General features: G+C 47.5%; 1 protein-coding gene across 3 annotated transcripts in view; it reads left to right on the top strand.

The window, feature by feature from the left end:
- Positions 1-23,507, top strand: part of HDAC7 (histone deacetylase 7) — a 242,750-nt gene that overhangs the window by 93,794 nt on the left and 125,449 nt on the right. Inside the window, exon 2 of one of the 3 annotated variants that reach the window (XM_084610201.1) lies at positions 12,835-12,897. The exons of 1 other annotated variant lie outside the window; for it this stretch is intronic. In XM_084610201.1, the coding sequence (XP_084466327.1) occupies positions 12,835-12,897 (63 nt within the window). Of the gene's footprint in view, positions 1-12,353; positions 12,898-23,507 lie in introns of those variants that run through there. One more of the 3 variants, XM_084610200.1, reaches the window with a different exon arrangement.

Raw genomic sequence — 23,507 nt, 5'->3', positions numbered from 1 at the left:
CCTGGGTTCTTTGTACAGAAACCCCAAACAGCTGGATTTTCAATGTGCAATACCCACATCATTGTGGACATATAATCCATTAATAGCATAAAAAAGACCAATCTATCTGAGGCGCTTCATTACCGTGGATCTGAGCACCTCCCAATCATTTACACTTTTATCCTCACAACACCACTGTGAGGCAGAGAAGTGTTAATATCCCTATTTTACAGATGGGGAACTGAGAGACTAAAGGGATGACTACATTACAGCAGCACAGCTATGGCACTGCAGCTGGAGCGTAGATGTTTCCTACAATAACGAAAGAAGTTTTTCCTTTAATGTAGGTAATCCATTTCTGCGAGAGGCAGTACACGGGTTGATGCAGGAATTCTTCTGTTGACCTAACTGCATCTATAGCAGGGATTAGGTTAACCTAACTACTTTGCACAGGGTGTGCAATTTTTCCCAGCCCTGAGCAATGTAGCCAGGTCAACCTATGTTTAGATGGAAACCAGGTCTCAGTAACTCATTCAAAGTCACACAAGATATTTGTGGTAGAGTAGGAAATTGAACCCACATCTCCTGAGTGCTAGACTAGTACTCTAACTACTGATCCAATACCCTGTCTGACAGCAAACAATGAGAGATGCTTCAAAGGACTATGCTTATGTTACCAAAAATGCAATTGACTAGTTTACAGTAGAAATTTATGTAAGCATAGCTACATCTCTGAGAGGTGTGAAACATCCACATGCCTGAGAGATGTAGCTCTACCAACCTAAGCCCCAGTGTAGACAGTGCTAGGTCAATCCAAGAAATCTTCTGTTGACCGAGCTACTGCCTCTCAGGGAGGTGGATTACCTACGTCAACAGGAGACCCCCCTCTCATTGGCACAGTTAGATTCTACCCTGTAGTTGTGCCGCTGTAGTGTTTCAAGGGTAGTCAAACCCTAAGTAATATCATCCCATGTCCTAACTCTAGTTGGTGATCAGGTTATGCCTTGAAGCATGAGCGTACGGTTGCCAACATTATATTTCAGAAATAAGGGGCTGTTTTCTTAGAACCCCCACTCCACCGCTCCTCCCAATATTATGATTATTATTAATAATAATGATAATAAATAATTAAGAATAATGTAGGTAGGATTTACCTACATTCACCACGTTCTGGGTGCCCAGGGCCTGGCTGTGGAGAGTCCGTGGGGGGTCAGCCTCCATGCAGGCCCCAGTGTGGCAGAGGCTCTGAGATTTATGTTGTGATTTATGATGATCAGGGAGGAGATGTGGCACCTGTGTGAGGAGCAGGAGAGGGTCCTGGTGCAGGGGCTGGAGGATCCCCCTGGGGCTCGGGGGACGCTCTCACCTGCTCTGTCTCACACACAGAGGCTGCCGCATAAAACCAATAATCTTGCTGCTTTTTGCAACCCTCCCTATCTTGTTGTACAGAGATGAAAAAATAAGGGATGTCCCTTGTAATAAGGAACTGTTGGCAATGCTACATGAGAGCCCTTGAAATCCCATCCTGCCAGTGCTATTCTTATTCATATTCACAGCCAAAAGCTTCATTAACACAGAGTTAAGGTTGTCTTGTGCTGCCCTGTGCTCTTCCGGAATCAGGACGCTAAACTTAAACCTCTGCAAATCAGCAAATAAAGAGTTAATATATCTCCCATATAACATTAACTCTGTCCCCCAGAGCTGGCAATAGGTCCAGAAGCCAAACCAAACTTGGCTTATCCCTGATGACGTTTACCATTTTCTGTGCTGTGTTGTGTGTCCAGCACAATGCTATACATCCCGATGTGCAGAAAGAATAGCAAATATGGCAGGCGACCAGCTTGGCTTAACAGAGAAATCTTCGGTGAGCTTAAACACAAAAAGGAAACTTACAAGAAGTGGACACTTGGAAAGATGACTCGGTAGGAGTATTAAAATATTGCTCGAGCATGCAGGGGTGTAATCAGGAAGGCCAAAGCATAATTGGAGTTGCAGCTAGCAAGGAATGTGAATTGTAACAAGAAGGATTTCTACAGGTATGTTAGCAACAAGAAGAAGGTAAGGGAAAGTGTGGGACCCTTACTGAATGGAGGAGGCAACCTACTGACACATGATGTGGGATAAGCTGAAGTACTCAATGCTTTTTTTGCTTCTGTCTTCACAGACAAGATCAGCTCCCAGACTGCTGCACTGGACAGCACAGTATGGGGAGGAGGTGAGCAGCCCTCAGTGGTGAAAGAAGAGGTTAAGGACTATTTAGAAAAGCTGGACGTGCACAAGTCCATGGGGCCGGATGCAGTGCATCCGAGGGTGCTCAGGGAGTTGACTGATGTGATTGCAGAGCCATTGGCCATTATCTTTGAAAACTCGTGGCAATCATGGGAGGTCCCGGACAATTGGAAAAAGGCAAATATAGTGCCCATCTTTAAAAAAGGGAAGAAGGAAAATCTGGGGAACTACAGACCAGTCAGCCTCACCTCAGTCCCCAGAAAAATCATGGAGCAGGTCCTCAAGGAATCCATTTTGAAGCAGTTGGAGGAGAGGAAAGTGATCAGGAATAGTCAACATGGATTCACCAAGGGCAAGTGATAGAATCATAGAATATGAGGGTTGGAAGGGACCTCAGGAGGTCATCTAGTCCAACTCCCTGCTCAAAGCAGGACCAATCCCCAACTAAATCATCCCAGCCAGGGCTTTGTCAAGCCTGATCTTAAAAACCTCAAAGGAAGGAGATTCCACCACCTGCCTAGGTAACGCATTCCAGTGCTTCACCACCCTCCTCATGCAAAAGTTTTTCCTAATATCCAACCTAAACCTCCCCCATTGCAACTTGAGACCATTACTCCTCGTTCTGTCATCTGGTACCACTGAGAACAGTCTAGATCCATCCTCTTTGGAACCCGCTTTCAGATAGTTGAAAGCAGCTATTAAATCCCCCCTCATTCTTCTCTTCCGCAGACTAAACAATCCCACTTCCCTCAGCCTCTCCTCATAAGTCACGTGTTCCAGACCCCTAACCATTTTTGTTGCCCTCCACTGGACGCTTTCCAATTTTTCCACATCCTTGTTGTAGTTTGGGGCCCAAAACTGGACACAGTACTCCAGATGAGGCCTCACCAATGTCGAATAGAGAGGAATGATCATGTCCCTCGATCTGCTGGCAATGCCTCTACTTATACATCCCAAAATGCCATTGGCCTTCTTGGCAACAAGGGCACACTGTTGACTCATATCCAGTTTCTCGTCCACTGTAACCCCTAGGTCCTTGATAGCATCCTTCAACTATCTGAAGGAGAGTTCCAAAGAGAATGGAGCTCAGCTGTTCTCAGTGGTAGCAGATGACAGAACAAGGAGCAATGGTCTTGATTTGCAGTGTAGGGGTCTAGGTTGGATATTAGGAAAAACTATTTCACTAGGAGGATGGTTAAGCACTGGAATGGGTTACCTAGGCAGGTGGTGGAATCTCCATCCTTAGAGGTTTTTAAGGCCCGGCTTGACAAAGCCCTGGCTAGGATGATTTAGTTGGAGTTGGTCCTGCTTTGAGCAGGGGTTGAACTAGATGACCTCCTGAGGTCTCTTCCAACCCTAATCTTCTATGATTCTATGATTCTCACTGTGTTAGGTGTAGCTGTATGGAATCAGGGATTCATTCCAGCGAGCTGCCATCTGGGAAGAGGTTCAGCTGTAGCTACAGAATACGTGCTTTGTGCTGTGTTAGGCAGGAAGTCCATATTGTAGAGGATCCCACTGGGCCCTCTTTGCTTTGAAATCTAAGAATGTATGAACATGTTGTAAAATGTTTGAATGGCTGTAACTGTCCCTCCAGACGCTGCCATTCCACTAGGGGAACAGATGTCTACTTCACCCGGTTCTAACACTCTCTTGAATAATGTTGAGAGTGCTCATGATTTTATGGTGGGTCTTGCAATATTTGTTTTTTTTCTTACAGCCACTTAGAGGCACATGAGAATTTCAACTTTCCTTTTTAAACAGTGTAATTTCCCTTGTAGTTGCAGAGGAAACCTTGAACTGTAGCCTGAATGAACCGTAAATGCTCAGAAACCAGGAGGCAAATAAAACCAACCAACATTTATGAGGTTTTAATCTCGTGATTTTGGGGCCCGGACTCCTGATTTGTGAATGGTTGGCATTGGCAACACATTCTCAGTGCCCAGCAGAACTTTGTAATGTAGAGTTAAGGTTGCCCAGCACTGGCTTGTGCCCTTCCAGAACATGGAGGGTGGCTAAATTCAAACTTCTGAAAACCAGGAAATAAAGAGTTCAGGTAATGTGTCCCACAAGAGGCCCCCCACAACCTTCATTCTCCCCACTTTGTGTGATGCCCCAGCCTGAAGGTTTTGGGCAATGAATTTGCCCTGGTTTTTTGAGGAAGCGGTGATAGTGAGAGGTGCAATATTAAGGGATCCCAATGAGGAGACATGACGGGGTTCTTGGACACATCTCACTGCCCCACAGCTACTGTCCTCTTCCTGGCTCCTCTATGCCCCCAGTAGGGCTAGAGGGGCCATGGGGAAAAGAGGCGGTAGGCGATGGGCTCTGGGGAGTGCATCTACCAGCTGGATGCAGGAAAGGGGAAGGGCAGGGAGACCCAAGCCAGGTCTACACTAGGAGCCCTTTTCGAGTATCTACACCTTTATGCTATGCTGGCAAAGCACTCCTAGAGTGGATGCAGCTTATACTGGCAAAACTGAGCTTTCACCAGTATAACTTATTCCAGGCCTGTCCCACCTCCTCCCAGCAATGTAACTGCATCTACATGGGGGCTTTTGCCAGCACTGCTCTGTTGGGCAGGGATCACATCTCATCGCTCCTCTGGCTGGCAGTGCTGTGCTGGCAGAAGTTTTTAGTGTAGACTTGACCCCAGAGTGCCTATTCCACATCAGGGGCTAGCACAGGGGGAAGGGCTCTGCACACCTGTCTGCAGCATGCAGGTTCGTTGGGGTGTGACAAGGTCTGTTCACCTCAGTAGAATGTTCTCAGTTAAATGAGAACCACACGGAGAATGCAGTCTGAAACAATAGTTCTGAGGCATGAACTGCCCCATTCATCTCTGGTTCTTCTCTTCCCCTCTCTCCCAGTTTCAGCACTATGGATATTTGGCATGCACTGAGCATGGCCGTTCTCCCCAACCCCTCAGCCCTGATCTGAGCACTGGGGGTTTGTCTTCATGTATGCAGCTGTGTCACTGTAGTACTTCAGGCCATGTCTACACTACCACTTACGTCGCGCAGGGGTGTGAAAAAAACAACCCCCTGAGTGACCTAAGTTTCACTGGCATATCCACTTGGGTTCACTGCGCGATGTTGGTGGGAGATGCTTTCTGCAAACATTTAGGTACAAAGAAGGTAGGCCATACTTATAGGATGAGGGATTCTATCTTAGGAGGCGGTGACTCTGAAAAAGACTTGGGAGTCATGCTGGGTAATGAGCTGAACATGAGCTTCCAGAGCGATACTATGCCAAAAAGGACTAATGTGGTCTTTGGATGCATAAGCAGGGGAATCTTGAGTAGGATTAGGGAGGTTCTTGCCGCTGGAATCCTGTGTACAGTTCTGGTGTCCACAGTTCAAGAAGGATGTTGATAAATTGGAGAGAGGTCAGAGAAGAGCTACAAGAATGATTCAAAAATATGCCTTATAGTGATAGACTCAGGGCTTGTCTACACTTGAAATGCTCCTCAGCTGCAATACTGTAGCTGTGCCACTCTAGCACTTCAGTGTAGACACTACCTACACCAGCGGGAGGGGTCCTCCTATAAGCATAGGTAATCCATCTCCTTGAAAGATGGCAGCTAGGTTGATAGAAGAATGCTTCCATCGACCTAGTGCTGTCTACACTGGGGGTTAGGTTGGCTTAATTACGCTGGTTGGGGTGTGGATTTTTCATGCCTCTGAGCAACATAGCTGGATCAACCTAACTTTTAGTGCAGACCAGGCTTCAAGGAACTCAATCTATTTAGCTTTACAAAGAGAAGGTTAAGAGGTGACTTGATCACAATCTATTAGTATCTACATGATGTGAGATTGGAGGGAGGTCTCAAGTGGGGTTCCACAGTTATCTGTTCTGTGTCTGGTGTTGTTTAACATCTTTATTAATGGCCTGGATGTAGGAATAGAGAGCATACTGATCAAATTTGCAGATGACACAAAGCTGGGGAGAGGGGGGGATTACTAACACTTTGGTGGATAATCTAAAATTCAGAGGATTCTAGCCCAATATATGGAGAACTGGGCTATAGACAACAAAATGAAATTCAACAGAGACAAATATAAGGTGCCTCACTTAGGGAAGAAAAACTAAATGTACAAATACAGAATGGGGGATAACTGGCTTGGCAGCCGCACTGCTGAGAAGGATCTGGGAGTTGTGGTGGATCCCAACCTCAACATGAGTCAACAATGAGATGCTGTTGCAAAAAAACAAATACAAATTTGGGTTGCATTAACAGAGGCATAGCATGTCCCTTCTCCAGCTCCTATGTGGAGGCGCAGCCAGGCGGCTCTGCACGCTGCTCCGTCCACAGGCACCGCCCCTGCAGCTCCCACTGAAGCACCGGAGGGGGCCATTGGAGCTGGGCTATTGGAGCGCGTAGGAATCCGAGGGGGGCTTGGAGCGCGTGGAGCGGCCCCAACAATGTGCCCTGGCTGGAGCCCCGGAGCGGGGCAAGGTCCAGACCCTGCTCCCCAGCTGGAGCTCGAGGGCCAGCTTAAAACAGCTGGCAGGTCGGATCCGGCCCGCGGGCCGTAGTTTGCCCACCCCTGTTTTAGATACAACAAATCCTGCATCTTGGCAAGGGATTAGACTAGATTACTCTTGTGGTCCCTTCTAACACTATGGTTCTATGATTGTACATGGGGAACAAATACTTGATAATGGCCCCTTCAAGAAGTGTAGGATATAACACGATCCAAAGGCTGGAAGTTGAAGCTAAACAAATTCAGACCGGAAATAAGGTACAAGTTTTTAACTGTGAGGGTAATTAACCATTGGAACAATTTACCAAGGTGTTATGGTACATTGTCCTTCATTGGCAAATTTGAAATCAGGCTTGGATGTTTTTCTAAAAGATCTGCTCTAGTTCAAACAGGAGTTAATTCAGGGAAGTCCTCTGGCCTGTGCTATGCTGGAGATATAGGATAATAGATGATCACAATGGTCCCTTCTGGCCTTGAAATCCATAAATCTATGTATTTATGACCATTTTAAAAGCAGCTAATTTTTGAGGGGGAGCTGTATTTCAGGAATCTCAACTAAATTTCCTTAAGTTTGCACCATAGTATACCCCAGCTTCTGTGGTGGTGCACATCACTATTCAAGACAATTTCCCTATGCAGGTGGACTTTTAGAGCACTTTCAAACATTGGTTCTGGTGTGTCTCCACTTTGCCTGCGCTTTGGGCAAAGCTTCCCTGATTGCCCGGCAGAAGCAATAATATGCATGCCACACATTCTCAGAAAATTCACATTGTGCAAGGAGTGGAAATCACAGTCTTTGGGTCCTGCTTAGATTCAAAGATTTACTGCATGGTCCCCAGCTGCAACGTGAATTGAGCTCCTCCTCCGGTAGTCACCACACAGCACTGTTCCCAGGCACACCAATCTCATGGCACATGTGCAAATCACTTTTATTGGTGCACATCCCTGAGAAGTGAGACAGACCCTCTCATTATTTTTTTAAGTATTGCTTCCCATACCTGGAACTAGGTGCCTGATGGTCACTGAGGTCAAATCTGATGAGTGAGGACACTGTGAGGCAGATCAAGGCCATAGTTTCAGCTAAAGATGTGTGCAATAAAGCATTAAAAGACTGTGAGAATAGAGTGACAGGTCCATTTTTCCAGGGTATCTCTGGAACCCCTTACCCAAATGACCCCAAATTTGGCACCAATAACTCAAAACCAATCCCCAATAAGGCATGCCAGTTTTCAAAACAAATGGAATATACATGTGGATTTTAGAGCACTTTGAAACACTGGCTCTTAACATGACAGCTTGGGTCAAACCTTAACTTTGGAGACACTAACACTCTTATATCATAAGCGTCTAATCCTTTTATGCATGTATGCTAAGCTATTTTGACTCAATAAGATCATGTGTAAGTTCCACTTGTTAATTATATATTGTATAAAAAACTGTTTGCTCCAATTTTGTTGGATTTTAATTCCATTGTGTTTCTTTTACTCTGGTACCATTAGATATGGTAAAGAACAGCATTCAAATGGCCTCCTCTGGTCCAGGTCACTATTTTATGTAGCTGCTACTTTTCATGCTGCGTCTCTTCCTTTCTTTCCCCTTTCTGAGAGAGCTGGTGTGGTAACCTTGCCCAGAACCCTTAAAGACAGATGTTCACGGCAGCCTGTGATCCCATGAATATCCTTTATTAACATTATTATATTTATAAACATAATAGACTTGGGAGCTTAATATACATAGTAATAGATAAGGAGTACTTGTGGCGCCTTAGAGACGAACCAATTTAGTGAGCTACAGCTGAGCTGTAGCTCACGAAAGCTCATGCTCAAATAAATGGGTTAGTCTCTAAGGTGCCACAAGTATTCCTTTTCTTTTTGCGAATACAGACTAACACGGCTGTTACTCTGAAACCTGTCATAGTAATAGACGAGGTTGGCTGTGCTAATTGTATGGCTCCATCCTGCTTTGTGTCTCAGTCAGTAGCTTCCCTTGGTTTCCAAGCAGGGTGTATCAAATACCAATTATGTGACCATTTGAAAGGAAGTGTCACTGGTAACTGAGTCCCCAGGGCTGTATGCAGGAAATGGCAGCAATCTGACAATGGCAACCTCATCCTTTCAGTGTGTGTGTCTCTCTCCCCATCAAAGGGCCTAATCCTGCACCACTGAAGTCAGTGGGAATTCAGGGGTGCAGAATTGGAGTGAATGGCCTTAACAGAGAAGATGGAGCCTTGATGACTAAGTGTCTCTGCTGACTGAGGGCCCTGAGCACAAAGGCTCCTGGAAATGAACGATTGCTCCATGCATCAGCTTCATAGGGTTTTGGGTGAGGTCTCAACAGACAGACTTTTTTCTATGTATCATATCGCTCCTGACATTTGAGCTGTCAGGTGGACTGTGGTGAATAGAGGAATAGGCAATGGATGAGCATCATTGAAATGCCACCAGCTTTAAAAAACTTCAGTAAAATTGCAATTCACAGTTCTTGTCTTTAAACTCAGCCTGTAACTCAGGTCCCCATGCTGAACTCTCTCTAGAAAGCATATCATTGCACTGTTTTATTGTGAGCAGGGCAGCGCAGGGAGGCAGGTTGGGAAAGAAGGTAAAAAGCTGAAAAACATTGCTGCAACAGGCTGTTTTCTTAAGTTCCTGCATCTAACCAACCTTACCCTGAAATTTTCTTCACCCCCTTGGCTCTGGGATTTATGACAAGCTGCAGTAACCTCAGACATGCAAGGACACGTGCACTCTGGTTAATAAGTTCCACATTACCGGTCGAAAAGAATGCTTCAGCCATGCACATGCTGGAAGTTTGTCAAACATCAGCAGGACGGACAACTGCATGTGCTAGTTTTAGGACTCAGTCCTTCTCCCATAGTAAATTCTCCACTGACTTCTCTGGGAGCAGGAACAGGATCAAGATTGGATTTTTTTTAAAAAGATCTACTCTAATCACAATGGTTCCTTCTGACTTTAGAATTACGAATGAGGCCCCTGATGAACAAAGTTGTTTGCTGCCCCATCCCTCCCATGGCATTTCTATCCTCTGTATTCATGCAGCAAGTACAGTATGGGCAGTGGCAGCAGAAACTTCCCCAGGGGGCAGGGGGCAATAGCAATAGCTCAGTGGTTTGGGCATTGGCCTGCTAAACTCAGGGTTGTGAGCTCAATCCTTGAGGGGGCCATTTAGGGATCTGGGGCAAAAATTGGTGATTAGTCTTGCTTTGAGCAGGGGGTTGGACTAGATGACCTCCTGAGGTCCCTTCCAACCCTGAGATTCTATGAATACCCCCAGCCAATATGGCTCAGCCCTGACTGTGAGACATCTCTGTGGGTGAGAGCGGGGTCCTATCTTCGTGCTCCCCTTCAGAACTTGGTCCCTCTATTCAGGCTGCCAACATATGAGCCAATTAGTGCCAACCATAATGGTGTTTTTCGTGCTGTGAACTCTGCTCCAAGATGTGGACTAAGTCCCAGGAACCTAGTGTCATACAGGGCATGGAACACCAGACCTTGTCTGTTTCATTATTTCCACTAAGAAATAATTGCTATGTGCAAAAAGTGTCATGTGAGTGATTTTCTTAACTCCCCTCTGGGTAAGTGTAAGAAACAAGCCTGAGATGATGCAGACTATATGTTACTTTTCTGATGAGGGGAGTCATATTTCCGATGGCCAGTCAGAGTCTCTTTAGTGGTCACATATGTTTATTAATTCAATAAGTTTAAAATGTATTACAACTGAAAACGGGGGAACCTCCAAACGTGGAGGTTTAGTTCAATAAGTGTCTGATTCTTCACATACAATGAGCCAAATGTCCTTTCAGTCATGTGACTTATTTTAGATTAAGGAAAACAACATCAGGAAAGAACAGTATGTGCATCTCCTTTGCTACAGATTGTGAATAAACTGTGGCTACTGACAAGCAGAGTTCCCAAGTATAAAGGTGCAGAGTGCACAGGAAACAGCCATGGTAGTTTGAAGTGATACAGACCACAGAAGTCTTCTCATACTATGTTTGGCCTTCTGCAGGTTCAACATTATGGTGATAGATGTTAGAAAAAAATCCTAAAATAGTTTCTTTCAGCTTTTACTTCTGGAAGAAACCAGGATGGGCACAGAGGTAGCAAGATTGTGGAAGATATCAGAAATATTTGTCACCAGAAATGATTTTGAGTTAATTTCAGTTCATTTGATGTAATGCTTGGGATGTTTTCTTATTTTTTCCAGCACAGTTGGCCCATCCCTTGATACAGTCTGCGAACCCTACCTTGGCCATACCTCCATCTTTGCTTGCCTGCATTGAAACACCCACTCTCCAAAACTTCTCCTTGAGTTGCCCCTTTGTCTCCCTCCCCTTCTTTCAGCTCTATGCTGGCTCTTATACTCCCCCACTTTGTCCATGCTTCTCCCTCTCCTTCAGATCCCTCCTGCAAAGCCTTTTAAGCATGATCACTGCAAAATCCATGCACCTCAGTGAGCATGGTGCATATGTGTGTGCACGTGCTGTGATGGCTGTGTCTGAGATAGTCTTTACAGCACAATGCCTGTCTTGTTAGGTTTCTGTTGCTCTAGACCACCAGTTGGCGCTCAGTAAATAATAATAGTTGAGAGAAGACACTGCAGGGGACCCTCTCACTGATGGGGAAGGAGAGACTTTGGGAACAGACAGTAGTGCCTTCTAATAGCTCTGCCCAGATTTCCCCAGCTCCTGCAGAGTGGCTCATTCTCTGCAGTGTCTGGGAGACAGGTTACTAATCTGCCAGCTTGCTCTCTGGCTGTAGTGATTCAGTTCTGCAAGTCTCCAGAGTTCAAAAGTTGTGAGTTGGGCCTCCAAAATTTCAAAATAAACATGTTGGGTTATTTTATTTGCCTTCTAGAGGTTGAACCTTTAGGGGCTCGTGTTTTCAAGCTTCGCTTGTGCAGTCATGACCAATATAAAGTTACTTCTCACACACACACAAAGCAGCAGGGGGCAGAGGCCAGGTAATCACCTAACTCCAGAAGCTGAGCTTTCAGAAAACAGCAACCACCGTGAGACTTGCCAGGCCTGGGAAGCACAGCTGCCTGCTCAGAGCTAGGTCCTGACCTCTGAGTGTCCCACTGGTCCCGTGGGACACCCTGCGCAACCAGGAGCAGAGCACTACCTCAATCCTGCTGTTGGGAGGGGCTCAAACTGGTGCCCCCTAAATGACACTTAGGGGTGGCTGCCACTGGACGAGGGCCAGAGTCGGGGCTCATCTCTGGTGCCTTTCGCCGGGGCACCAGAATGATTCTGGATGTGCCCCGGCCCCGCTGGGTGAGCGCCCCTCCGCAGCCCGCTCCCCGCAGATCCTTGGGGGATGTTGCACCAGAGCCGCGCCTGCCTTGCACAACGTGAATGCGGAGTACGAGCTCTCCCACGCGGGCGGGGGGCACCTCGGCTCAGCCCCCTCCACGGAGCCAGTGCGAGCTGCGGCGAGGGGGCTGCTGCGGAGCGAGCCCCCCCAGCCCCGGCCGGGCAGGTGGGAAGCTGGCCCGGCCTGGTCCGGCCCGGCCCGGCCCGGCCCGAGCGTTCTCTGCGGATGCAGCTCGCTCGACTTCAATTGCAAACTTTCCTGGCTCGATTGCCATTGGCTGCGGCCCGGCCAATCACGAGCGCCCTTCGCAAACAATGCAACTTTTTTCCGTGCCCCGCTCGGAGCCCGGCTCCTGCGCTCAGGCTGTTTCGGGGCGAGCCCCTCCCGGAGCTGTCTCTGCGCCTGGCACGGGCTGGGGAGGCCGCCGCAGGTGTATCGGCCACGGAAAGCCCGGAGCGGAGCCGGGGCGCGGGGCTCGGAGCGCACGGGGATGGGCGGCGCTCAGCTTCTCGCTGGGTCCTGAGCGCTGCCGCGGGCCGCCTGAGCGGCGGGGCTGAGATCATGGCACCGAGGGAAGCCCCTTCGCCCTGCCCCTCCTCCAGCTGAAGGAGCAGCCGGCAGGAAGCAGCTGCCTGGATGCGAGAGCGGCCGAGCCCGGCTCTGACGCCCACTGCCTTGGCTGGAGATGGCTGAGTTGCCCCTCTGCCCCCGCTGACCCGCGGCCTGGGCTCCGGCAGCAGGCTCCATGCCAGGGCTACATCAGATGCTCAACACCATTTACGAGTCGGATTCTGTTTTCTCCCCAGATGGAATTAAAGGAGGAGAAGCGAGTGTGAGCTTGGCCCAAGGGAGCGGCGCCTCCAGCCAGAGTAAGTGATCCCCGCCTGTCCCTCGGGCCGGGCCGGGTGCAGAGAACCCGTGGGGCACTAGCATGGGTCGGAGCTCGCTGCGCCAGCAGAGCAGGGGGGGCTGCGCCCAGGCTTGGGATGCAGAGAAAAGGGAAATGAGAAAGGAGATTGAGCTATTTTTGCATCTCCCCACATGACTAGGCCCTGCGACATGCAATGGACTTAGTCAACCAGCCGCAGGGATTTCCTCTCCACGCCCCCTTTCCCCGCCCCGGCTTGAGAGGGAGGCCTTAAGCAGCTGAGCGGTGGGATTCCCTGGGTCCCATGTTCAGAGACGGGGTGGCTGGGTGTTCGTGGAAGTGGGGCAAGGTTTCTCTTCCCAAGAGCAGTCTGTCTGGTTGGGGTGTGTACCCTGCCATGACTCTCAGGGCTGCTGGTGTAATGGAGAGAGCCCAGTGCCTTAGATGGACAGTAGGCAAGTGATGGTTTCCCCCTAGGGAAGATGAGTCCTACTTTGTCTGCACAGAGCAGGAGTTCTCGAAGCCAGGGCATCAGGAGGTCCCTTCACAGGTGGCTGTTGAGGGAGGCGCAGGCATCAAGTCTCTGCAAAGCAAAACATTGTAGGGTAATTTGAGGAACCCAGTCTAAGGCAAGCAGGATGTTTAACCCATCTGGAAATGAAGGAACAGGTCTTGTGGAGATTAGTTAGCTCTGCGTATGTCCTCCAGAGTCCTAACATCATAGCCTGTCTTCCTCAGATGAAGTTGGTCAGTATCTGATGCAGGATACTGCAGAATCATCCAGTCCCATCCTGCATGATGCTAGTGTGAGTTTAAGTCTGGGGGTCTTGTTGTTCTGAGATACACAGTGTGCGGTGAGTGTCATGTCCACTCTCTGGTTCTGTGGTAGACTGTGCACTGCCATCTTGGTGTCAGATAAGTGCTGGGGATTGTGTGTGTGATGGCATCTCATGGTGTTTAAAACAAGACTCTTATGCCATTAACAGGAGGGTGGTGTTTGTACCCCTGGCAGGAAACTGCATTGGACATAGATGTAAGGGAATGTCCAGGTTAAGGAGTATCCAAGTGAGCCCAGTGCATCTCTGTCACCCTCCTGGATATGCTGGACCTAGAGAGTGGATAACGCCAAGGCTTGTTTATGCAGGACACTCAGGAAAGTTAAGACAAAGTAAGCTTGGAATCAAGAGTGGATGTTAAAGATCTGCTCTAGGAATTATTTTGGGGAAGTTCTATGGCCTGGGTTATCCAGGAGGTGAGACTAGAGATCACAATGGGCCCTTCTGCCCTTAGAATCTATGAACCTATAAGCTGTGATGTTAATGTGAATTAACCCCCTGGCTAATGCTGCAGTGAACTAAGGCCACTTCTGAATGAGAACATCCACATAGGAATTAATGTGTTTTAACTTCACAGCTTTGGTTAATTCATTTTAACTTTCCTGAGTGTCCCCATGTAGCCAAGCCCTAAGGCAGTTCACTAACTACACAAATATTGCCAACCCAAGTATTCAAAAACCATGACTAAGGGCCCCCCCAAATCAAGAGTACCTTAAAAATCATTATTTTAAAAAATAATAAATTTGGGTCTCTTTATTAGCTGTCTGGGTTTTTTTTAGCCTCCAGGAATCATATTTTCAAGTATTTCGATAACAACCATGAGGGCTAGAAACTTACACTTTTTTTTTTTTAAATGAAAGCTGATATTCTCATGTAATTATTTGACTGCCGGAGCTGGAGCTTTAAGGAGAAACATGAGCTCACGAAAGCTTATGTTCAAATAAATTTGTTAGTCTCTAAGGTGCCACAAGTCCTCCTTTTCTTCATGAGCTATCATGCGACTCACAATAAAATTGCAAGAGTTGGCCACACTGCAAAGTTGTATGTTACCTTCCTTGGACGTTTTGGCTGAGATGCCACTGTGATATTTTGTATAAAAAGGGACATGAGCAGTATATAGTACCTCAAAGCCTCCATAAGTGGCCATTTGTAGCCATGTTTGAGTCTTGTTGAGGTACCAGGCTGGGCCCATATGGGTGTTCGGAGCTGACTAGTGCGCAATATTGGTGGTACCCTTACCATAGGAGGTGTGTTTGGCTCTGTCTTGGGAACTGAAACGTCACTGTAGTGCCCTGGGCATCCAGACCTTGCTCTGCTTGACACTGTTGATGTTCCAGAAAAACTGAGCTTCCAGCACTTCCCACGTTAGCATGACTTTAGTGTGTAGAAAGGGGGATTTGGATAGATACTCTGCCCAGCCCTGTAACTAGGCTATATTCAGGGACTTCTACAGAAGTGGTGATGCTGTGCCATCTGGGCGAGGTTTGGCTCAGGTGTGTGTGTGCTGGGCAAGAATAGGGGCCACTTTATTTAGAGATCTAAATCTGCCCAGTGTGCTTGGAGCAGAGGAAGGAAGGGACTAGAGCTTGCACTAGGCACCCCTGGGCATCAGTGTAATGTGTTACTGTTAAGAACTCTCACCTTAGCACATGCAGCATCTTCTCTGAGACCTGAAACCCCAATGACATGTGCTGAAGTCAGAGGCACTGGCTGCATGGGAAGGAAAGGGCATCATCCTAAGAGGGAGCAGTGCTTCTTCGGACCTCCCACCCAGTCACCAATCTGGGGATTTAGAAATATCTGAAATTAACATCACTGCATGTGTGCCCTTCTCTGAGTTTGGGAGAACCAGAGACACTGCCGGCCCAAGCACCTGGGGTATGTAGCAGCACTAGGCAACTGAACATACTGTAGGTAGATTTCCTCTTGACCGACCTACTGTATAAAGGGTGCAGTGACTGCCCTTCAGGTGTGCTTTCCCTCTAGTCCCAGCTGTGTACTTTATTTCTGGGCCTGGGCAGGGAAGGGTGGGGCTCAAGTTCTGTGGAGATAAAAATGTGATGCTTATGACCAGATGTGTGCAGAGCTCTTCGGCCTGGAAACCACAGGCTTTCTTGGAAGATTTCCAGTACTTCCTGATTTGGGCTGAGCCACTCCTGGGATTTCAGCATTTCCTATTCAGCTGCCTGATGTGAGTAGGAAGCAAGAGAGTGAAAACAAAACAGCAGTCAGATAGTTTGCATGTCAGAAAAAGTTTGGGGCTTTGGTTTGAATCTGAGGAAGGGGGTCAGGGCAGTTTAGATCTTATCAGAAGAGATTTCTCACCTTGTTAATATCTCCTGTTGGTTAATATCTTACAAGCTTCAAATGTGTAAAGGGCACAAAGCCATTCCATGCAGCCACATATTCCCGGCTCTCTTATCCTGGGGTGGGGTGGGGGCCACGCATGTGCATGCGTGTGCACACTCTTTCCACTTGTTTCTTACACCAGCTTGTTGCATCTTGCCTGAATTTAGACTGGAAGCTCTCCAGGGCAGGGACTGTCTCTTATTGTGTGCTTGCACAGTGCCCAGCAGAGTGGAGTCCTGATCTGCTCTGGAGCCTTTCAGTGGTTCTAGAATACAGATACTACATAATAATATCCGAACTAGTATCCAGACCTAGACTTGGTCTGCACTACCAAACTATGTCAGTATAACTATGTCACTCAGGAGTCTGGGACTCAGCACCCTGAGTGACACAGTTATACTGACCTAACCCCAAGTGTAGACAGTGTTTTATGTCAATGACATAGCTGATGCCTTTTGGGGAGGTGGAGTACTTACGCTTGGTACGCTGCATAGGTAGCATCTTCACTAAGCCCTACAGCAGTGCAGTTGCAATGCTGTAAGTGTAGATAAGCCTTTAGTAATGAGCCTTCTCCGCTCAGATGAGTTTGTGGGTCTGGATTTGCATTTTGCTTTTTGGGAATTCAGATCAGTTTTGTTGCTAGAGCAGAGGCCTCAGTGCTTGGATTTTTGGCTCTCAATTGTATGTTTTACATTTCAGAACGCTTAAAATAAAACCCTAGATTTGTGTCTGATATGGGGAGCTTGGTCTTGTCTCTATCAAGGAGCTGAAGTTGTTCTAGTCAGAGCCATTTGGTGCTGGATGACTCGAGTCCAGTGCTTGTGGTAATGTCTGTGGGGATGTGAATGGCACTGCTAATCGCTTATTGGTTAGTTGGCATGAGTGAAAGGTGGTGTAATTTACACACATGGGGGTGGAGCACAAAGAGCGTCTCACAGGAGAATGTGATCACCATCCCCAAGAATTCACGCATCATGAGTCAGGCTCCAAAAATCATGAGATTTTTTAAAATACTGGAGCCTTTGGGGTGCATGCTCTCAAGCTTTTTCCTCTAGTCAGGAGGGATAGAAACACTTTTTTTTTTTTTAAATGAAAGTTGAGATTCCCATGTAACCCCCTGAATCCAGCATGGTGCTTTAGGAGGAACTCCATAACCCATGAGTCTTATGAATAAAATCATCAGTTGGCAGCATTGCAGAGAGTGCAAGATAAAGCAGCTCCGTGCATCTTGTCAGTCTGGTTCCCTCCTGTCGGTTGCCTTCTCTGCTACACCCTCAGCCTCCCGCCACAGTGGAGTGTACATTCCATCAGCTTTCACTCACTCTGTCTCGTAACACACCACCATTTGTATCCCCTTTTCCTGCTGTGCAGGGGGAAGGGAATGTGTCTCCACTCTGATCCGGTGCAGATTGGGCCATGAGGTGAGACATGTTCAGCTTGGTGAGAGCTGGATTTTTGCCCAAACTCTGATGTGAGATGCTGTGCTGATGCTATCCCATCTCGGGGAGCAAGAGCCTGCTCTTGCAGTGGGGTCAGTCTTGGCCACTTAAGACTCTTGTCTCATTTCTAGCTCCTATGATTCCTTTCTGTGCTCCCCTACCTCCCTGATTCTCAGCATCCAGGGTCTGGAATTGTCCTCTTGTCCGAAGACTTGTTTTTCTGATCTGGTTTGTTACCCATTGCTCTTCCCAGCCTGGACAGGCTCCTCTGCCTCTGGCCATGTGTCTGGTCTCTGCTCTGAGCTCTGCCACCCCATCACTGTGTAGCGTTCAGTCCACCACCAGCCACCGGGGATAAGAAGGGGAGCCAGCCAGTGCAGAATGGGTAGGTGAGTCACTCCTGTGAGCAGTTGTGTTCAGAGCACTTCCCAGGGTCTGTGTTTCATTATCTTGCTGTACTCCCTGAAGTCCTGAGCCAAGATGCCTCTTTTCCTGTCACAGGCCTTGTTTGCTGTGTGCATATTAACCCCATCTTTGCTGTATTTCTCATGCAGTTGGTTACCATGGGAAAGTGAGCAAAAGCTGAACGAGAATATCGTGGCCTGGTTGAGTCTGAAAAGCCTCATCACAGCTGGGTGGCCCTGCCTCAGAATGTGCAGCTGTCTTTGACTGAAGAATCAAAAGGGTTCAAAGCCAATATGTTACATCCAGTTCTGCATTTTCAGCTTTCCTCACAATGGGTTTGACTGGCCTCCCGTAGGGAAGGAGCACAGGGCAGCTCACTGCCCGTCTCACTTATAGACCCACCCAAAACAATAAAGAGGATCCAGAAGCTAAGCTGTTGGCTGCCAACTGTATATGGCACATCCACAGCATTAGAGTGTGAAAGCCCTCTAAAACTACAGGACACAAGGTAAAAGTGGTGGTTCCATCCTGGTGCTGCTCTTGAGCTGCCATGACAGTAGCTGTGGGGGCGGGGATATTCTATGACCTGAATGCTGTTGGAATGGGGTGGAAAATGGGCAACAGCAATGAAAAAGTGCTGGCTGAATTTACTGCTAATAGGTAGGAGATCCAGTGGCAGCTGGGCCTGGAGTCTACTGAGTGCATCAGTTCTCTATAGCCTTCCTAGAGTGACAGTTTTTATGTGCGTTGTCTGGGGTAGTGGGGAGGGAAACCATCATGATGGTTCCTTGGGGACATGCAGCCCTCAGAGGAAGTGTCAGGGACTCCAGCTGGGGGCAGTGTCTGTGAATGTCTCCTGTGACTCTAATACTTGGATGAAAGAGCTTTGCATTTTGTGTTTAACTACAAACTTCTTTTCTGTTCAACCAAGTGCAGAGAAATGGGGTTAGGAACCTGCTTATTTAATAGTTATATAGTGGTAGCACCTAGAGACTAGCCAGTTTAGGACCCATTGTGCTACACACTGTATAAACCTATAGCAAACAATAATCCTTTCCTAGAAGAGCTTAAAGTGTAGGGCAGGTCTATGCTTAAAACGCTGCAGTGGGGTCACTGTAGTTCTTCAGTGAAGATGCTATCTACACTGATGGGAGAGTTTCTTCCATTGATATAGTTAATCCACTTTCTCACAAGGCTATGAAGTAGCTATGTCGATGGGAGAATTCTCTTGTCAGTTTAGTGCTGTTTACACCGGGGGTTAGGTCAGTTTAATGAGTTGCTCGGGGGCTGGATTTTTCGCCCTCCTGAGCGATGTAGTTATACTGACCTACTTTCCTAGTGTAGACCTGGCGTAAAAGACAAGACCTAGCAGGTGAGTGAGAAAAACAGTTCCTTCATGGGAATGCAGAGGCAGAAATGAGAGCCCAGGGAGGAGAGCAGAGTAGAGTCCCCGGGGTAGGGGCTGGCAGCTGTGTCTCTGTTTCTGCCTTTAACTGGGAGCTCACACTGCTCTGGGGAATGGTCTCCCAGACTTCCCAGCAGTGCCTTATCCAGCAGTTGCTAACCCCACAATGAAGGTGCATTGGGAACACGCGAGACTACTGTTTACTAAGCAGGACACAACCTCTGAGGTTCAACTTTAGCCATAACAAATGGAGCTGGTATGCTTGGGTGGCTCCCTGTTCCATTACTCATGTTATAAATAGTAGCTGGAACCCAGGTGGCAGGCTGTTAATTGGCCTTGGAAAATTCCTAAATGCATCTAGGAGAGTTGGTGCTGACCAAGAGCAAGTTAACCCTTGGCAGATTGGGTTTGGAGGCAGCATCTGCTCTGGCCTGTTCTGCTCTGGTGAGGCAGAAGTACCAGTAAATAAATCACTAAGAGGATGGAAGTGCAGTGCCATGTATTCCAGTCGTGCTGCCCCTGCTGTGCGCTGCCCTCACTGCCCTCTCACACCAAGTCACAGTCCTGCAGATTCTTTCTCCCAAAATTCTCCTCCCCATGAGTGTTGGGATCCAACATCAGATGCTCCTAAGCAGCGTTATCACTGGAGGGCCTGGCCTGGTGCTAGTGTTTTTTTTCTTTTTTTCTTGCTAAGAACAACATCTTAAACGTTTAATCCTTTCTTTACAGGTTACCTAGACCACTTTCAATTAAGAAAACTGTAGAAAGTTAGTAACAGCCACAAGTTAACACCAAAAGTGGCACTTGTCAATTTTCCATAGAGTCCTGCTTTGTGGTGTGTCTGAAATGCACTGCTCCGGATCTTCCAACACATGTTGCTGACATCAGTTGTGTCAGATTTTAGTCCACTGGTCCCTTTTCACCATATTTCTGTGTAAACTCTTCAACGTTCTTACAGAATTTTTTATGGTCCTTAGAGTATTCTTCAGGTAGGTCAGCCCGAAAGGGGTGCTCGGGCTGAGGGTCATTCACCAGTAATCCAGAGGGCATGGATTACTTGGTCAGTTTTGGTTGCTGGCTTCCAGTTTTCAGCACTAATTACTGGCAGACAAACCTGCCCCTTTTAATCGATGATAGGGTGATAGATCTAGTTGTTAGAAGGCAGGACTGATGCAACTGGACTATCAATGATGAAGCTTCACAACTTCTCCAGCTGGTTTCTGGTCTGTCCTTAATCCCCGCTTGTTAAGGGGATTAGGGAGGCTGGGCACCATCATTTAACTACAAGCACAATTATCTCTCTCTCCCTCCTTTGTCTGACTGTCTTGTCAACTAACTGTATCTCTCATGCTGCCTGTGGAGCATCTGGCACAGTGGGACACTCTAGATGCTACTGTAATGCAAATTCATATTAATAAAAGTGCTATCCAAGGGTCTCTTTTTCTTTTCCTGTATGTTGCTATTATTATGGGTACCCCGGTAGTGTCTAGGACTTCCAGTGTTCTGGGTGCTGCACAGACATATACACTATAAAAGAGGTATGGCAATGATCTCACATGGTTCAGGATAAGTGCAAATCAGGCCCAGAGACTTTTGAGGGAGAGGGTGTAAATTCTAGGAGGAGATGAGGGAGCTGGGAAAGAAAGGGAGTGATTGATTGAATGGGTGGGGCCAGGGAGGTCACTGAGTGGGCATCATGCAGTTGGAAGTCTGTGTTTACAGTGTTTTAGAAAGGGTATAAATATCCAGGAGCCTGATGCCTCTCATAAGAGTAACTCCTATTGGATGAAGTCATGGGAGCTGTACATACCTGGAGAGGGGGAGTTGGGCATTTGCACTGGTTTCCAGATTTCAAGAGATTTTGTTATTTACTTCGGCAGAGAAGGTGAAGCTTAACACACCTCAGTATTTTGGGAGCACTGGGCTCCCAGCAAAAGCTGCTTTATTTGAGGAGCTAATGTGACGTGGCTTTTAGTTTTCAAGCTTTTAGCCATCCAGCACTCATTGGGTGTGGCTATTCAGCACCACTGGTTTGCTCTGGCACTTCACAAACATGGTCCTAGCCCTGAAGAGCTTACAAACTGTGACCCCTATCCTGGCAGAATCCCAGTGGATCAGGCTGAAAGATCAGAGTAGAATAATCTCCTCATCCTAGTGGCCGACGTGGAAATGAGTTCTTAGAATCAGTGCTGGGTGGTGTGTGGTGCTGAATCTTCCAGCTGTGAGGAACCCCTGGCTGGCTCTGCTCTGCTTTGCTGGGTTAGTCATCTTTCTCTCTCTCTGACTAGAAGGGAACTTGGATGTGGAGTGTGTCCCCTAGTGGTGTTTCAAGGAGGGATATTTACACAGACCTGTCAACTAATTGGTTATTCTCAAGCGGTACCCCCATAATGACTGTTTCTGCCATTGGACCTTTCTTCTAGCTTTAATTGTCTTAAGCGGCCATTCAAAGGGACAATGAAAATAAGTTGCCTCATGGAGGGAGCTGTGGTAATGGATGTAGAGCAGGAGTACACACGATTGTTTGGAGAGGTCTCATGAGGCAGGAGGATGTTCAGTAAAGATGGACTCTTGGGCAGGTGTCACCAGGGGTTCTACAGCAGGGCAGGTTGTGGATGCTGTAGTGCCCTGGAGTCTGTTTGGGCACATTGCATTGCCCTGTTTCTGTTTTGACATCTCCGCTCAGGAATTGTAAAGGCAGGAGCTCTGTCCATTGCCCCACAAACTGGACAGAGTCAATGCTAACTAGGACCTAATGGGCTCCTTCTGAAGGTCTTGCAAGTTCTGAGCTGAGCAGAGTTTATTTTGGGTGAACCACAGTTGCATGGTGCAGTTCCTGCATTCTTCATGCTAGGGTGGAGCCAGTAAGAGGGCCAATCTTGGCTTGTAAAACTTGTCGTCAGATCCAGCTCTCTGCTGTGGCCTCCAGCTCTCCATGCAGGCTCCTTCTGCATGAGGGATTGTTTGCTAAAACCATCTGAGTTACAATTTAAAACAAAACAATCCGTCCTCTCCCCTTCTGTGGAGAGGACAGGTGAGTAGCTTGTTGTCCTTTAACCTGACTCCCAGCTCTAGCCTTCCCCTGAGAAGCCATGTTCCCCAGCTACTGCGGCCTCTCATCAAAGTCCATCCAAACCAAACAGGACCTAATTTTTGCCCAGAAGTGCTGTCCTTTGGGGTGCAGTCGGGTCAGGTCTGTAATTTTGTGTCTTAGTGAAGGGGACATTTCTCAATGAGCCACCAGTAGCTTTAGGAACTGGCTCAGTGACCAATCTGAGTAGTAGTGGATTATTTACTACTGGGCCCAGATCTAGGTGATATGTCCACTCCAACCAACTCCTTTCCAAATTTTCTGGTTGCATATTATGTATAGGGTGAGATACTCATCCCTTTAACAACCATTGGCAAGGGAATTTCAGCTACATGCTGCTGCCATCATTCTCATGCAGTGCTCTCTGCTCTCTGATCCATCAAATTCCCTATTCCTGCCATCAGTGTGGAAGCTCCTCATATAGGGAGTGGGAGGGACAGACAGACCAAGCTGTCTGGATCAGGAACTCTTTTCTGTGTTCATACAGCATCTGGCACTGTGGGTCCCGATCCATGACAAGGGCTGCTAGCTGCTACTGTAATACAGATAATAAATAACTTAATCAGTTCTGTTTTTCTTCTGCCACTAAAGCCTGTTTTTGGCAGGCTGTCTAGAATTATGTGCATGTGTGTGTAATTCCACATGGTTATGGAGTTATATCAGATAGAATCATAGAATATCAGGGTTGGAAGGGACCCCAGAAGGTCATCTAGTCCAACCCCCTGCTCGAAGCAGGACCAATTCCCAGTTAAATCATCCCAGCCAGGGCTTTGTCAAGCCTGACCTTAAAAACCTCTAAGGAAGGAGATTCTACCACCTCCCTAGGTAACGCATTCCAGTGTTTCACCACCCTCTTAGTGAAAAAGTTTTTCCTAATATCCAATCTAAACCTCCCCCACTGCAACTTGAGACCATTACTCCTCATTCTGTCATCTGCTACCATTGAGAACAGTCTAGAGCCATCCTCTTTGGAACCCCCTTTCAGGTAGTTGAAAGCAGCTATCAAATCCCCCCTCATTCTTCTCTTCTGCAGGCTAAACAATCCCAGCTCCCTCAGCCTCTCCTCATAACTCATGTGTTCCAGTC

Source organism: Lepidochelys olivacea (assembly GCF_965140295.1).
Source record: "Lepidochelys olivacea isolate rLepOli2 genome assembly, chromosome: 20".
Classification (NCBI taxonomy): Eukaryota; Metazoa; Chordata; order Testudines; family Cheloniidae; genus Lepidochelys; species Lepidochelys olivacea.
Note: the sequence above shows the minus strand (reverse complement) of the source record. Positions and strands in the feature narration are given on the sequence as shown.